The 17,629-nt window shown below is 41.1% G+C and overlaps 1 protein-coding gene across 3 annotated transcripts in view; it reads left to right on the top strand.

Moving 5' to 3' along the window:
* Positions 1 to 17,629, top strand: part of LOC135216361 (protein tumorous imaginal discs, mitochondrial-like) — a 162,677-nt gene that overhangs the window by 126,593 nt on the left and 18,455 nt on the right. For all 3 annotated transcript variants that reach the window (XM_064251603.1, XM_064251604.1, XM_064251605.1), the window contains exon 7: positions 6,191 to 6,404. In XM_064251603.1, the coding sequence (XP_064107673.1) occupies positions 6,191 to 6,404 (214 nt within the window). The remainder of the gene's footprint in view (positions 1 to 6,190; positions 6,405 to 17,629) is intronic.

The raw sequence follows: 17,629 nt of genomic DNA, 5'->3' as shown, positions 1-17,629 counted from the left end.
CCAATACAAAAGGAAGGAGGTGACGCCATCTTTGGATGACCAAACCTTACCGGCTTCTTTTGTATTGGCAATAAACCAGACTGCTCCGTATGTTTCGCCACCTGCTTTTGATTTGTCCCATACCCCTTCGGTTTCTCCTAGCGATTCGTTATCGGAAACTTCAGGAGGGGTTTTGGGTAATTTTATGCATAATATGTACGCTCCTTTGTTCCCAGCAGGTAGGGGGGAGCATTGCCATCTTTGTTCCAGGTGCCGGCTCCCGAAGCGCATAGGATGGAAGGTAGGTGGGCGGCGCTAAGCCTACCAGGCGTACCAACCTTGGGGGGTTTGCTGTCGTATTATATGGCGTCACGATTCCAACAGGGCCTGGCAGCGCTGAATATTCCTTATCCCCCTGGCTTGCAATTTATGGGAAATAATGCCGCGGCTACGCCATCAAATTCTATGTTTACGGCGATGCAGAACGTGGGGGCTAGTTTTGCGGCAAACGTGTGGATGCCAGCAGAAGCCGCACAGTCTCTCCCTACAAGATTGGTGACGTCACAACATACGTCACACACCGATATGGCAGACGCGATGACGTCACAGACTACTGCTTCTCAGGCTACTTCGCTGCAACCTGACCCAAATACGCTTTCTGACTCGGCAGTACACACTGTAATGAAGAAATTACAGGATATAGAGAAGAGAATGGTTAAGAAAGACAAAAAGAAAAGGCGTGATTTGTCGTCTTCTGCCTCTAGTTCGGCGTCATCGCTAAGTTCGATGACGTCACGGCGAGCGCCAGTCAAGCGTTGGAGGATTCGGGATTTCGTGACTGATCCTCGGAGAAGACAGAAACACCTGCTAGTATGCTTCCTCCGGGGATTGATATGGTATTTGGATTGAAAAAGGATACCAAGGTGTCGTATGAATTGCCTTGTTCAAGTCATGCGGACTCTGTTTTACAACACATAAACGCACGGATTGCAGGAAGAGATAATTCCTTAAGATCTAATAGATCATTTAAATTTTTTCCTCCTCCAATGATGAAACAAAGGAAATATTATACGACACCGACGGTCCGTTTGCTGTCTAGGCAAGTGAACCCTAATGTGGTAAGGTTAAGGCCTGGATTAACCTTACCACTCTCATCACTCGGCCACACCATTGGGGGGTTGCCGGGCAAATCACTGGAAGGTGTGGCTGGAACTGGGATCAGAGCAGTGGGTGGTGGATGTTCTCAGGGTCGGGTATTTGATTCCGTTCGAGGTAACCCCACCCCTGACAGAACAGCCATTACCTCACCTCGCTTATGCTCAGGAATCTCAGAAGGCCATTATTCTGCAAGAGGAAGTGAAGAAGATGATGGAAAAAGGGGCTGTGGAACAAGTATCCATTAATTCAAAGGGCTTTTACAGCAGGATTTTCCTGGTACCCAAAGCCAACCAACTGGGAGTGGAGGACAGTAATAGACCTGTCAACATTGAATCTGTTTATAAGGAAAACCAGTTTCAAAATGGAAACTCCAAAAACGGCTCTACAAGCAGTCAGGATCAAGGACTTTATGCTGACAATCGATCTGATGGACAGATACTTTCAGATACCAGTCCATCAGTCTTCAAGGAAATTTCTCCGCTTCAGTCTTGCAGAGAAAGGTTTCGAATTCAAAGTCCTGTGCTTCGGATTAACAACGTCTTCTCAAGTTTTTACGAGTGTTAACTCTCGTGTCGACATGGGCGCATGCTCGGGATCAGGCTAATAAGATATCTAGACGATTGGCTGGTGATAGCAAAGTCCAGAGAGAAATTACTCAGGGACAGGGCGACCCTCCTGCAGTTTTGTTACAGTCTAGGTATTGTGATAAATCAGGAGAAGTCGCAGTTGGATCCAAGTCAACGTTTGGAGTATCTGGGAATGATTATAGACACAATAAAAGCCAAAGTATTCCTGACAGACCAGAGAATAGAGAAATGCAAACAAGTGGTGAATGCCTTTCTGGGAAAACAAACACAGCCAGCAAAGCAGTGGCAGGTAGTACTGGGAGTCCTAACTTCCTTGGAGAAGCTAGTACCACAAGGGAGGCTACACCTTCGATCTCTACAATGAAGGATGAAGGAGTTTTGGTCGCCAATAGTAGATCACCCGTACAAGCAAATTCCCTTGTCGGCAGAAGTGAGGAAAGACCTGCTGTGGTGGGTGAACGACGACAATCTGACAGTGGGTGTCCCCCTTCAACAACCCTCCCCGGACCTCTTGCTGTTCTCAGATGCTTCACTAGAAGGCTGGGGAGCCCATATGGAGGAGTTGATGGTGTCAGCAAAATGGAGTTGCGAAGACAGAGAACTCCATAGAAACGTGCTGGAGTTAAAAGCAGTGTTTCTAGCTCTACAGGAATTCAGGGAGAGAGTGAAGGGACATTCAGTGGTATTGATGTCAGACAACACCACAGTAGTAGCTTATATAAACAAACAAGGAGGCCTAGTTTCTCGGCAGTTACATGTGATGACAGTTCGACTTCATCAGTGGGCTGTAGAGAACCTAGTAGACATCAGGGCCAGATATATTCCGGGAAAAAGAAACATAGTGGCCGATAAGTTGAGCCGCTGGGATCAGATACTGGGAACGGAGTGGTCCTTGCACCAACAGGTAGTGGACAGGATGCTCATGTTGTGGGAAAGGCCGATCATAGACCTATTCGCAACCAGGTACAACAAAAAGTTGGAAGTGTATTGTTCGGTAGTCCCAGACGTAGAGGCAGTAGCAGAAGATGCGCTACAACACCCTTGGGACAATCTGGACATGTACACATTTCCTCCATTTTGTCTAATCCATCAGGTTCTGAACAGGGTAATGCAGCCTCAGAACCTCAAAATGACCCTGGTAGCTCCTTTATGGCCAAAGGCAGAGTGGTTTCCAGACCTGCTGGAACTCCTAATAGACATGCTGAGAGAGTTACCCCCATGGAGCAACCTACTATGTCAGCCGCACATGGAGAGGTACCACCAGTCGGTGAAGTCCCTATCGCTTCACGGGTGGAGACTGTCAAGTATATCCTCCGAGCGAGAGGGTTTTTGCAAAAAGCAGCAACTCAGATAGCAGGAAATATCAGAAAATCATCTGCGGCAGTATACCAAGGAAACTGGTCGGCAAACTGTGATTGGTGTCATAGAGGGAACTTGTCTCTACTCGTTACCACTATTCAGCAGTTAACAGACTTTCTGGTATATCTCAGGACAGAAAGGCATGTGTGTGTATCTGCAGTGAGGGGGTGCAGGGCTGCTCTAGCCTTAGTCTTACGAATGAAAGGTGTGGACATTTCGTCTTCATGGGAGTTGGCCATGCTGATGAAGAGGTTTGAACAGTCATGTCCACCAAAGGAACTAAAAGCCCCAGATTGGGACCATGGTACTGAGTAGTCTGACAAAACCCCCCTACAAACCACTAAGGCAGTCCACAGATAGGAGCCTGACCCTGAAGACAGTCTTCTTATTGGCCCTAGCTTCAACCAAAAGGGTGGGGGAGCTACATGGCCTGTCATATCTCATAAAGCACTCGAGAGGTTGGAAGTCAATGGTATTCGAGTTTGTTCTAGAATTCGTGGCCAAGACTCAAAACCCAGCAATAATGGACGGCAGATTCGACTCCTTTTCCATACCTTCCTTGGTAGACTTTTTAGACATTGACAAAGATGAGATGCTTCTGTGCCCCGTCAGGGTAATAAGAGAGTACTTAAGAAGGACAAGGCACCTCAGGCCAGGATGCCGGAGGTTGTTCGTAAGTACAGGATGGAACAAGAAGGAAGTGTCCAGGAATACAATATCGTTTTGGCTAAGGGAGACGATCAGGAATGCCTACATGACAGAAGACAGGGGTCAAATAGCCAGGAGAGGGTTAGAGCTCATGACATCAGAGGCTTGAGTGCTTCTTTGGCATTTAAGAAGAATATGCCTGTGGAGAGAATTCTGAAAGCTGGTGTTTGGAAATGCCAAACAACTTTCACCTCATTTTATTTAAAAGACGTTGCCCATAGATCCTTGGACACTTTTTCCTTGGGTCCAGTGGTGGCGGCCCAACAAGTGATATAGCTCATCCAGTACCCCTGGTGGGTCAGTTTGTGTCTAGTCTAAGATGAAGGTATGAAAGTAGAATGAATGGGATGACTGGTCTTTTTTCTTTACTACTTTCTTTCTACTCCTTTACCTACTGGCAGTATGAAGGAGAGTACCATCATATGCTGGAACGGACTAGATGCAGGTGAGGTGGTCAGCCATACTGTGAAGTTATCTTAGTTTATAGTATACTTTTCAGTAGCAACACACCCCTCTCGGTAATAGGGAAGAGAGGGATGAGGGTGGATCCAGATACAAGGGACAAGAGTAGTTTTTGAGAAGGGAAGGTTCTCTGTTCTCCCATAATGTGTAAACCATAGAATGGTATCAGCACCCAGTGAGGGAAACCAATAGATTTGCTTATATCTTTAGTTCTAGGTTCATTGTCCATTCTCTTGGAATTCCCCTAATATTCGGAAATGGATAAGGTGGCAAACTCCCAGTCAGTTATAGAGACTTACCTCCCTCCAATAAGTAAGTCTATCCAGTAAGTCTATCCTAATGTTAAGACCGAAGGTTTGTTCGGTATATGAACAAATACCAAATTTGTAACTAATTTGTATTTTTCATAACTAACAAACCTGAGGTCTTAACAGTTAAAGGCCCACCTCGAACCACCCCTATAGCAGTCTAAACTGGGTTAGAAATATAACTGGTGGGTCACAGGATGCCAAGGGCATTCTGGGTATACATGCCCCGTGACCTGGTATAGATGCCAATAGTCCCTGGATCTCACAAGTGTATAATTTTAATTCCACCGGTTTCCAGCTTGGCACTAGTAAATCCTAATGTTAAGACCTCAGGTTTGTTAGTTATGAAAAATACAAATTAGTAACAAATTTGGTATGTTTTATAGATGTAGTGCCTTTGAATAATAGAAATATTTGATGTATATTCAATATATCCTAGAATACTACTTGAAAGTTTCAAATACTATAATGACCCTTATAAAACTGGATCCTTTTTAGATATTAATATTAAAATTATTCATAGCAAATTTTTGATTGAAGTTTAGGAAAAGTAGATATTTTGAATTCGAAATACTTGGACTTCCTGCTTGCTGCTCTAATATTACTTGTGTAGAATGCAGTCAGCTGCGAGTGTTCCTATGGAAGGTGAAATTTTTTATTTTTGTCAATTTTAAAAATAAACTGATTGATAAGTTTTCAAAAAGATGGTCGTTTAAAAAATTATAAATGAATTTGAATTTAAGAATGCACATACCATCTAGTACACATGATTTCAGTAATAAATTAGTATTTAATTAGGTTTTCTAGTATCTAAAATTTAGTAGAGTGAAATTCTACTAAATTTTAGATACTAGAAAACCTAATTAAATACTAATTTATTATTGAAATCATGTGTAGTAGATGGTATGTGCATTCTTAAATTTAAATTCATTTATAATTTTTAAACGACCATTTCACTCTTATGTATATTTCACTCTTATGTATATTATTTATGTTTGTCAATATCATTTTGTTTATAATTGCCTTGACCATCATAAACCTTGCTATATTTATAAAAGTAATTGTTGTATCATGAAGAATAAAATTAGTATACAATATGCTTAAGTGAGAGCCTCTAAACTTACTAGTAAACAATCTTATGAATGTTTGTCTTTTTACATTTTCTCTCTCATTAAGTATATTACTCCAAGTTTTGATCATACTTTTTACAGAATTAATGTATCTGGAATTTCATTGACAACAAGATTAATGAGTTTGATGATAACAGGTCAATATTGACCTTTGAAACTTGAAAAAGCCACAAATTGGAGAACAAATAAAGTATATTTATAAGCAAATACAGTTTTGGAGCATACTATTTCAAAACTGTTTCTGTCTGTATGTGTTCTCCATTGTTATATTTTTGCAAATATTGAGTTTGATGTAAACAGCACATGTGTTCTCCATTGTTATATTTTTGCAAATATTGAGTTTGATGTAAAACAGCACAAATTTTTTTGTTTGTTCAGTCATTTACAGTGTTGTTGTTGCGTATCAGTTTTGAAAGTTGATGTTCAAAATAGGAAAAGACAGGTCTCTCATTATATAATTACATTATTTTATCATTCCACCCTGTCGTGATATTTTCAGATTCCTCAGGGTACACAGTCTCATTCAAGAATAAGATTAAATGGAAAAGGCATGAAGCGTATTAATTCTTACGGTTATGGAGACCATTACGTTCACGTAAAGATTAGAGTACCTGCAAAGCTTACGCCAGAGCAGAAAGCCTTAATGACAGCATTGGCAGAACTTGAAACTGACACACCTGGGACAATAAACGGCATCACTTATACCAAAGATGGTAAGTCTTGTTAATATCTTAAGGAGACTGTATCTTGAAAACAGTTTATTTGCATAGGTCAGATATGATTGGTAGGTACTAGGATCTAACTTTAGTTATGGGATAGTCACACTTATTTAGAATGAAGAAATTCAACTGGTGAGAAAAGCCTTTAGTTTGGCAATGAATGAAAAGAATTGGCCAGTGAGCCATGAACAAATGAATCCTGATCACTATCCTATAAGATTGAGACAGAGGTTTGGTGGATGCTTTGTGGGTATGTTAGGGGATGGAAAGTCCTTAGGTCACCAGAATGGGCTGAAACAATACCAGAATTGCAGTGAGTTCACCTTGTTACAGAAGGAAAGAGGATAGCTTGCTATAAAAATTGATTAAGAGAAAGTCAACATAGTATGTATTGTGGGTCTCCACGAGATCGCAGATCAACAATTGCTGCTTCAGTTAATTGTGGGGTATTCTGTGAAACTTACCTCCAAATATATCACAGAAAATTCTCTACAAATTCATGAATTTTTTTGTAGAGCAATATTCACTAATTACTGTATTTTCATTTGTTTTTGTGACTAGATACATTTTTATGATAAAAATAATTGATTTACTAATTTTCAAATATTAACATTATTGTAAATGGCAAAATATCAGTGAAATGCTAAATTAAAATTCCACAAAGCACGAAACAGCTTACCAATATTATACATAAACACCTCGGTTCTCTCTCTCTCTCTCTCTCTCTCTCTCTCTCTCTCTCTCTCTCTCTCTCTCTCTCTCTCTCTCTCTCTCTCTCTCTCTCAACCAGACCGAGAAGAGTCTACTTGAGACTCAGAGGTCTGGAAAAACTAACCCCTATTAATAATAATAATCTCTCTCTCTCTCTCTCTCTCTCTCTCTCTCTCTCTCTCTCTCTCTCTCTCTCTCTCTCTCTCTCTCTCACAGTATACATGTACTTCAATGAAAAAACAGCAAAATACCAATTAAATGTTATTTCGCTTACAGAGTGTATTTCATTATATTAATAGTCTAATCTTATCATAATATGTATAAAAAAATGTCCTGACATTTAATTGTTTTTACTGTAGGTATGTGTTACCATATTTTTTTCTTTGATTTACTGAACCATAGTTCATTACAAGATGAGTTGACTTTGATTTTCACACATTATAACAGCAAACACAAGAATATTTTATCACTCTTGATGTTTCATCTCAAATCACTGTAAAAAAAATGTTAAACCTGAATTTCTAACGTAAGCAACACAAGGTTACTCTTGTCCCCTGCCGTGCTGAGATTCTTTGTAGTAAACTCTCACTCTCTCTCTCTCTCTCTCTCTCTCTCTCTCTCTCTCTCTCTCTCTCTCTCTCTCTCTCTCTCTCTCTCTCTCTCTCTCTGAATGCAATATGAATTACTGTATCATAAATTTTTATGTATAAAATTAGAAATAATTCCACTAATAAATTCATTTTTTTCTCTCAACTAAAAATTTATTTTCCTAAATCTTTTGGTAGTAGTGAGCCTCAGTTACGTGATTCTCTGAACATGTGATAATAACAGATCAAAATGATAACACAGTATGAAAAGATTCTGTAAGTAAAATAATAACATCATAATGTGTTCGTATTAATATTAATATTAACCCTCTTGTGATCTGATAATGTGTAGCGCCTCAAGAAATTTTTTTCCATAAGTGTACAGGTGACGCGCCGAACGCATCATTTGTAAGTTATTTTTGGGAAAAATTCATTAAAAAAACGCCTCAATCATAGAAAATGTAGTTGACGCCATTGGGTCAACAGATGATAAATCGTGAAGAAAACGCAAACCTGATGCTGCTAGCTTACTTAGCTACGATACAAAATGTCAACATAAGTAGGTTGGAAAACCCCTCCATCGGTGACGAAAGAGGAACAGTCTCCCTCCTACCTGAGGATTCTCACTGGTTCGAGGAGGGGCGTGCCCCACGTCCTCCTCAGGAACCCTTACCTCGGTTAAAGGCTCTTGTTGTGGCGGTTGTGTCAGCAGCATAAACTGCTGTTGTGGCTGCGACTTGGAAGTGGAGGGTTGTGGTACCTGTGATACCGGAACCGCCTGTACTATAGCCTGCTGTTGAGGAGCCTGGAAAGGCTGGAATTTCCTAGGCTTCTTCTTTGATTTTGGGTTTGATGCAGCCGACTCCGATTTGTGTTTGCTGACCAAACCCCAGCGAACCCTTAGGCTCTGGTTGAACCTAACTGCCTCGCAGTGAACTTCGTTCACTACAGAGGCTGGGAAGAGGTCAGCGCCCCAAATGGATGAGGCTAAGAGCTTGTTAGGCTCATGTTGGATAGTGGCCTCCGCCAGTACATGTTTCGTACAATTTCGCCTAGCTATGACGAAATCATACAAGTCACATTGCATAGAGTACAAAAGTGACTTTGCAATGATTTTGAATAGCGGTTCTTCTCCGTAGATTAGAGCCGATACTTCCGTCATTACTAGGGAATTGAGGGATCTGCACAGCCTCATCCTGACGTCGTACTCAGTCTGGATGAGGTTGTCTGACAGCCTGGGCAATCTCTCGCTGAACTGAGAGATGGCGCAGTCCGGTTTCAGTTTACCCACTGAAAAGGTGGCCGGAAGATCTACCCAGTGATCGTCCGTTCCGGGGAGCAGGAGGGAGGTTGGTTCTGTCTCCCGGAGTTGTGGCGTAGGTTCGTCCTTCATTGCAACTTGTAGGGTCAGTTCCGCTACCTTCGATGTGAACGGGATGGGAGTCTCCTCGTCCACAGTGAAGATCGTGAAGGGACTTTTGAAGGCGGTAACCTTGGTATTGGTACATTGCCACTCCTCTAGGTTACGTAGCCATTCCTGTTGTGCGTGATCCGGAGAGAGAATTACAGTTTCTTTTGGGACCTTGTCTTCCCTTCTCATAGCTGCTTCTGTAAGGCGGACATAGCCAATAAAAGGGGGCTGTAATCCTTGCGGATGAAACTCGAAGTTCTCAATCCTTCGAGTTCTGCAGCCCTCAATCGTTAGCATGCCGTCTATGTAGGGAGCGTAGGAAGCAATTCTCCAAGGATTGTTTGCTGTAAAAGTGGAAAGGGTAGACGAATCCGGCATGACTTGAGATACCATGCCGGACTGTGGAAGTCCTGTCGCTGTGTTCTCGCGGAGCCCTGTGATGAGGTTCTCCTGGGTAACCAGCCTATCCGAGATAGCTCGGATAGACTGCCCTGACTCCTCTAGAGAAGATGAAAGTTGTACAAACATCTCCTGGAACTTGGTTTGAACCAAGTTCCCGACCAAACTACCCATCTGCTGCATAATATTGGCAGAAATATTAGTAGAGAAGGTGTCTGGGTCGAAAGGGGAAGGTTCTACCTTCTCCTTAGGAGTCCTGGGTCTGGCTCCCTTGGAGGTTGAAGGCTCAGGATCGGAGGGGAAGAGCTGAGCCCTGTCCTTAGAAGACTTGGACTTCGACCCTTTAGAGTAAGATGCCAGTTTAGCCTTGTCCGCTCCAGGATGGTGAGCCGAAGACTTACGGGCAAGTCTCTTCTTCGACAGAGACTTCTGAAGCGATTTAAAGTCACGCTTACCTTTGACTTTAGGGATCACCAGGGCGGACTTCGGTCTGACCGACTGAATACCCCCGGTGAATCCCTGGAAAAAAGTAGTAGTAGTTGGAGAAGAAGCTCTAGATGGGCTCAAGGAAAGCCCTTGAGCCCCTACAGAACCTGCCTCACTTACATCCTTACCTGCGCCCTCCACCGTCATGGGCTCGAGGTCCAGGTCCAGTGCGGCTACTTCTTGGACGACCTCCTGTGTCGTCTCCTCCTCTGAAGTCTGAGCCACTTGCTCCTGGATGGAAGCAATCAGGGGAGCCGCCACCTCCGGGTCTACGTAAGAGGCACTCTTCCCGCCGGGGAATATGAGGGTGGCCATCTCCTTAGACAGAATGTAGGGTTGGCCCTTGGTCACGTTGCGGCCAAACCCACCAACCCAGGCCTTCAGGGTGGAAAGGGCGGACTCCCGGATAGCTTGGGCGCCCTGAAAGAGAGGGTTAGTATTAATACTTAAGGCTACTTCAGATTAAACTATAACATAAGTTGATTGAAATATCACAGATTATATTGGTCACTGATCTCATTGTATTAATGTGTAGTATTTGAAACATTACCCACCTCAGAGGAGACTTGGTCAACGAACTCGTAGCAGATTAAGCAACTCTCGTGGTGCCAAACCAGAGACTCGAGCCGGATCGCACAGGTGGCGTGGGTCCGGCAGACCTCGTGCCCACAGGGGTCCTGAAGCACGGCGTTAGAGCCCGACTCCATACAATGGGTGACCTGTAAGTGAAATGACACGAGTATCATCACTAACATCCTGGACTAGGTCCGTGATGTGATTTGTCATAACACCGGAGTGTTCCGGAGTTAAAAGATAACAAGGGTTAGTCTCTACCTGCTCTTTGACCATGTAATGTGGTGAGTCGTCCGATAGGATCGGTAGAACAGCTTGAATCAGTGTGTCTCCAGCGCTGCCGGAGGACATAGAAGTCACTGAATCAGGGAGACCACCTAATCCGTAAACCGGAGCGAGGAGTAGTCCGAACAACGGGTGAGGAGCAGGAGGGGACCAAATGATACGGCGGGGTTTGACAACTCCGCCGTCAAGACTTAAAACTAGAATAAGTAGGTGGAAATCCCCAGAGGGGTAGCCGGATCTCCGCCAAACTTAAACTAAGGTAATGGATGTTAAAATAAATGTAAAACATGCATACAAAAGCGTAACCTTATAATCAGGCCGGGGCCTTCATACAAAAGCGTAACCTTATAATCAGGCCGGGGCCTTCATAGTGTCACCGGACCATAGTGGACCTGGCTCTGCCGGGGTCCTGATCCGCCGGAGTGGGAGGGGTGGTGACTAGGGGTAGGAGAACGCGGCCGGAGAGCCGAGCGCAGCCGAGCCTTGTGGCCAACCGAGGCTCAGCCAAGCAGGGGTCCCCCCTGTACTCTACAGGGGAGAGCGGCATGGAGCGGACCCGCTCGTCAAGCGTCCTCCAGCTATCTCCCGTATCCCCCCGCATGGGAGGGAGGGAAGGGAGGGTGCTCGGATCGGTTGCTTGAGACAACGTGAGCGAGCGTATCTCTCCCCAAGGAGGGGGAGGAGGGCTGGGAGGACCGATGCTGGGTGGCTCATATGTGGTCGCCTGGAACCTCTCTCGACCGTGTGGTGAGCCATGCGGTGAGAAAGGCCACTCGATCAGAGGAGGCCTAGGCCAGCCAAAGCCGTCTCGATAAGCATGATAATACAAAATAACATCCTAACAAAACACGGGGGGAAAGGAAGAAAATATGATGGTAGAGAGAAAGACGTGTCCTGGAGAAGCTGGGTCGGGCCAACCGAGAAGGAAGGATGAGCCTGGCGACTCCGAGCAGCTAGCCTATGCCGAGACAAAATTACGCTGGGCGCGTGGCCAGGGGGGCCTCGAGGACAAGAGAGAAGGACCATGGTCCTTCGAAAGGGAGCCTAACTAAGAGTAACCTGAAAACTGAAATGAACATGCATGCATGAAATCTAAGCTGAAGGTAACGGCGTAGGCTACGAGCCTAGGATGAGCTCGGAAAACAACCCCCATGTAGAAATAACATAACGTGAATAAAACGTCAATAAATGCATTATCGTAAATATAAGAACGTACTGCTAAGAGAAAATTGAGCTCAAACGGTATAGGGGACTGAATGGGGCACGAAACAAGGTAACACGCGGGAGCGAGACGCACATGGCGGCTCGGGGACGATGCCGCATGGAACGCCGTCCATAAAAACCTAAATAAAACGGTTAAATGGGCCCAGGGCAGTCCCTAAATGGTGTAAAACGTTAATAGCAGTACTTAACTTGGATGCAGAAGAAGCTTGACATTCCATGTTGAAAACAGGAACGAACACAACACAGAGCAGAAAAAACACGTGCGATGTGGATCGTGCTATCGAAAGGAATGACGTCAGAGGCGCTAGCCGTAACGGTAGTGAGGAGTGGGCCTTAGGTCGGCTCCTCTATAGTTGAGGGATTTTGAAGAAGGATGAATCTAAATGGCAAAGGACCTCTGGTAGTGGTTTCACTCGCCCCAAAAACCATACCGACACCTTAAGATAAGGTGAGCAAGCCAGAATATTCTGGCATTTCCATATTAGCTTTTTTGTCTGGTATTATAGCAATATTTTACCATAGAAATGTGTGCTATAGGGACATTTCACTGGGCGACACGGGCCTTTGCCCAGAAATAGAATTTTCCTTCGTCAAAATCCCTTTTTTCAATCAATTACAGCTAACTAGCAAACATTTATATCAAAATTATTGCTTCCACATGAAAGATCAAACATTTCTACACAATTTAGGTATAAAACAAACTCCCAAACCTAATTATCATATTTTTCATGAATATTTCAAAAAAATATCTATGATTTTCTTAAAAATTTCACATTCATCACATCATTTTTATTATTTCTAAGCCTCCTAAAGATATTCTGATTGCATTAGGAAATAATTAAATTATTTGCTGACATAATAGCACTAACCAGAAGTGTATATCAATTATAGTTTGGACGTACTTAATTTTACCAAAAAACTTTTCCATGCGCGTGTTCTTTTCGGACCGAGGGAAAAGTCTTGTAACTTACACCCTTATATTTTCGGCCTGTGCGCAAGAGGGTTAATAATATTTGAAAATTTGTAAATCATTTTAACTTGTACATATACAAGAGAATATTTTATCACTGTTGATTGCCTTTATAATTTGATATTTGATATTTTTTTCAATGCATTTTTGAATATTTAAATACTGTACAGTATTCAACTCTGTTGTATGAGAGAAAATGGCTGTGATGAATGTAGGGAGTACTAGAGTTTTAGTTTTCACACGTAGCTGAAAGCCATGTATTTTTTAATTATATTATATTGAAATCATATTAAAGGGTATTAGGATGATAGTTTAAGGTATATTTGGTGCTCAACCATTAAAATAGGCAGTTATTAGCATTTTTAGAGTTAGATCTGTGATGTTTTGAACTATTTAAATAGCCTTTTATATAAGCATTTTTAGAAGGGATACCAACTTATGTAGATTTTTGCTTAACACTGATGGTTGTGGTCCCTAACCCCTGCAGTTATTGGACAAATACTTTAGTGCGTCATGGTTGTTTACAAGCTCAGTACAAATGTATATACAAAAACATGCATTATATAGTAATGCAATTTTTTTGCATACTATTATCCATACAGTACATATATGAATTGTATTTATTAATTTATAAATGCACTAGCATTTTTGTTGTTAACATGTTAAAGTGTAATTGGTTCATGTTTGCAAAGTACAAACGCACTGACACTTTAACTCTCACACATTGTACAGTGCTCATGTGCATTTAGTAGTTCAGGATGTAGGAAATAAATTATACTTTAGAATGGAGGTCAAGTGCATTCAAGTATAAAGGTAAGCATTTGTTCCATGCGATTACCCGTGTCAGGTTTGGTATTGCAAGTTTGTTGCTGAACTGCCTTTCTAAATTTTAATAGAATTTGATTTTTACATTTGCCATTTCTTGTTGGCTGTGAGAAAAGCATTGTATGAAGATTTCAGTATCACCAAATTCTTAAGTAGGTTTAGACTCCTAAATAGGTAGTGTTGACATATGTATATGATGCTACCAAGCAAAGAGATTGTGGCAGGTATATCAGATGAATCAGTGTTAATTTTCATATAGGATCCAGTGTTAGAATATTTGATCATATATCTTGGTAACACAGGAAGGTTGGATAAGGAGCAGTATTGCCTCTACTGTTCTGTTATCTTCATTTTTAAGCAAGATTTATAAAAAGAAGAATTACTATAAGTTAGCCTTAGTATGTTGTTGTAGGAACAAAGTTTGAATGTCAAGTGCAAATTGATATGCTTAAATAGTGGAAAACTGTTAAAAGGTACAGTCTATAAGATTAATTATATTCCTTTTCAATGCACATGCACCTTAATGTTGATAGACAATAACAGGCCATCTGAAATTTATGTAAGTGCCATTTTCATACTATAATTTTCATATCAATAATGATATTTTTTAATTTTTTCTAACTGTGCTGACAAGAATTAACATTCAGGGACCATCTGGTTTCCATGACTACTGTGGCCACCCCTTTGTAAGCTAAATAAAAGAGCTCAGTGTTCTGGTTAAACTAATAAATATCAATAATACATAGTACATGCCTTCATAAATCTTGATCTATTAAAGAAGCTTACTAAGTAAATATTGGTATATCCTTTTGTATTAGTGGTTACAACACCTTAAGTGTCGCATTACAATATTAAATATAAGCTCTACCTGTCTACCTTACAAGTTCTAACATGTTGAAGTGGCAAAAAATCCCTTGTGGATGATCGTTTTTTTTATTTTTAATTATTTTTTTCTTTTTCTTTTGTAGAAAGAGGGTATAACAAATAGACAAGTTCTGTAATTTTGCACTGCATTAGGAGGGACATTTTAGGGAGACCAAGAGATTTTCATAGCACAGATTTAATAATCAGTTGTCAGCGCCTCAGTGGCGTGATCAGTATGGTCTTGGCCTGCCATCTCTGTGGCTGCAAGTTTTATTCTCGGGCATTCCATTGAGGTGTGAGAGATGTGCATTTCTAGTAATAGAAGTTCACTCTCGAAATGGTTTGGAAGTCACGTAAAGCCATTGGTCCCATTGCTAAATAACCACTGGTTCCATGCAACGTAAAAACACCATTCAAACAAAAACAATAATCAGTTGTCTTACATAGCTCTCAGGCTCTCTATTCAACAATTTAACAACTCTTGACTCCATTATGTTTTCTTCTAATTCATTTGGCTTGTGATTGCTGGTGGATGAGAAACTTATCTTTTACTAAAGTACCATTGTTTTAATCTTGTTGTTTAAACTTGCTACAATATATAGGGTGTTGGCATAGGTTCTAAGTTTGTCCCGGGACTAGTGCTGTGCTTGATTGATTTATACTCATTGGCATTGCTCAACCCAGGCAAGGTCTGCTAATATTTGGCTACTTGGGAGTAAGCAAATGGTTGGAAAGTTGACCGATGGCAACATTATGCCGTCTCTCCTCAGTGAAGGTTTCTACTGTGCCATTTGATATGCACCTAGTTTGAAACACAGAATCCACATCCAGAAGTATTGCATATCAGATATCTAGTGCATTACCTTGAAGTCTTATGTATCCGACATTAGTGACATAGCTTTTAATTTTTTGGGACTTGGAGCACTTGCTCAGTGATAGCAGGTAATCTTTTTCTTGGATGTGTGATAGGAAAAAGATATAACAGAATAAAAGAAAAAATACCAAGGTTAAGACAAGAGTTGGGTTTGCATTATATCAAAGGGAAAACAACTTGAAGAGAATATCAAAGAGGAAGGCTCTTACTGGCTATAACAAGTTGATAAAAGCTATGCAGCATAATTGTGTAGGAACAGCTATGCAGGAAGAAAGAATGAATAAAACTACATACTATCTATATGTAAACAGAGTCGAACATGTTGTAGAGTACAGTATTTCCCAAAATATCCCTAAACAACAATTATACATTCAGAAATGGAAAGAATAAAGAAGAATTACAAAGAATCAAGTTGAATGACTGGCAGCAGAAGAGACACGTTTGTCTCAAACTGCGGCTGAAAGAAAAAATGAATGCTTACAGCCTGGATGTCTGGGCCTCCTTCCCTACTGTCGGTAGCCAACTACCAATAACCATCTTGTTTTTAGTTAACAGCCAGATCCAGCTTGTGCTGAAAGTAAATCCCTTATGTAAAGACTGAAGGTTTTGTATGTTAGGAAAAGTACAAATTACTTATGAAATTTGTCTAGTTAGGTGGTTGGTTGAGAAGTAGTAGATGACAACTAAATTTCATGCTGCTAATTTTTGGCATTATAAAACAATTATATATAGGTACATTACTGAATGGGCATTGCTATCATATTTTGAAAATATTTTATTATGTTACTAGTTTGTTATCAGTAACCACACACATTCTATTGGAAGCCAAAGGATAATATATTTCCTAATAATTTTCCACAGAATGGGATAATCTTGTGTAAAAGCAAGTTCATGGTGAAATTTCTTTTTTGGACTCAACTTTACAGAAAATGGTCAAATAAGAAATCACCCAGCAGTGATCATGATCATGGTTACCCTTAGTAGTAGGAATAAAACTGCTGTTCCAAATAATTATGACAAACCTCAAGGTCCTGAGATGCAGCAGACTTCACGTTAGGTGAATTTGTTGCCTGGATGTCATATATCGAGTATTTTTGTGGAATAATGGAATATTTTCATGGCTGTGAAAATCAAGTCTGGAGACAAAGTGGGCTCACTTCACAGTTTAGAGAGCATCACAAGTACCTCAATGTTTCTTAGTTTTTAAGAGCCTTTATTGTGCATATGAATGATCTAGATTCTAAGTTGCTGTATAAGTGTTTAAAGCCTAACTTACAATAACTTAGAAAAATGCTTGAATTATGAATTCCTTAAACTACTCAATTGTAATCTTAACTCATTATATTTTTGGAACAGGCGGAACATTGGCTAATTTTGATTCATGTGGGAATTATTGAAAAAAAGTAATAATAAAATCCACTGTTAGTAATAAGACCTCCCACCCTAATTGTTTTTTAATACAGAGTACTTGCTTAGATTTTCACAAAGCATAGGAACTCACTGGGCTTATTAGGTCTATCAAAAAGAGGGATAAACTCTCCAGTTTGTACTACCTGACCTGTCATTAGGGTAGTCCATTATACCTCACGGATAATGGTTACACATACAGAACCAGATGATGTTAAGTCATACATTTACAAATGTTTTGGTCTGTGAGATAAGAGCTGTTACACCAGAATAAAGGAAAAATATATTGTGGCACATGGGACATTTTACTTTTTACCCATGCTTCCCATTTAATGCTTGTGTGCCACCCATTGGTTTCTGTGGAAATTTAATCACAGCTCATATTATTGTTGTGATGCAAATGACTCCCAGGTATACCTGTCTTAATCATTCCTGACTTGTTTGGCTTCACATATTATTTGAGACCTTTACAGACCATGTCAAGCACTGAAGATAATGTGAGCCAGAAATAACATCACCAGCCTGCTTCATCATTTTTATAGATGGTTTTTTCCTCTTTAAGTTGGTGGTGATTGAACTTCCTAGGTATGTCTTAGCTTGTAA

Source organism: Macrobrachium nipponense, chromosome 6 (assembly GCF_015104395.2).
Source record: "Macrobrachium nipponense isolate FS-2020 chromosome 6, ASM1510439v2, whole genome shotgun sequence".
Taxonomy (NCBI): domain Eukaryota; kingdom Metazoa; phylum Arthropoda; class Malacostraca; order Decapoda; family Palaemonidae; genus Macrobrachium; species Macrobrachium nipponense.
This window is presented reverse-complemented; position numbering and strand designations above follow the sequence as displayed.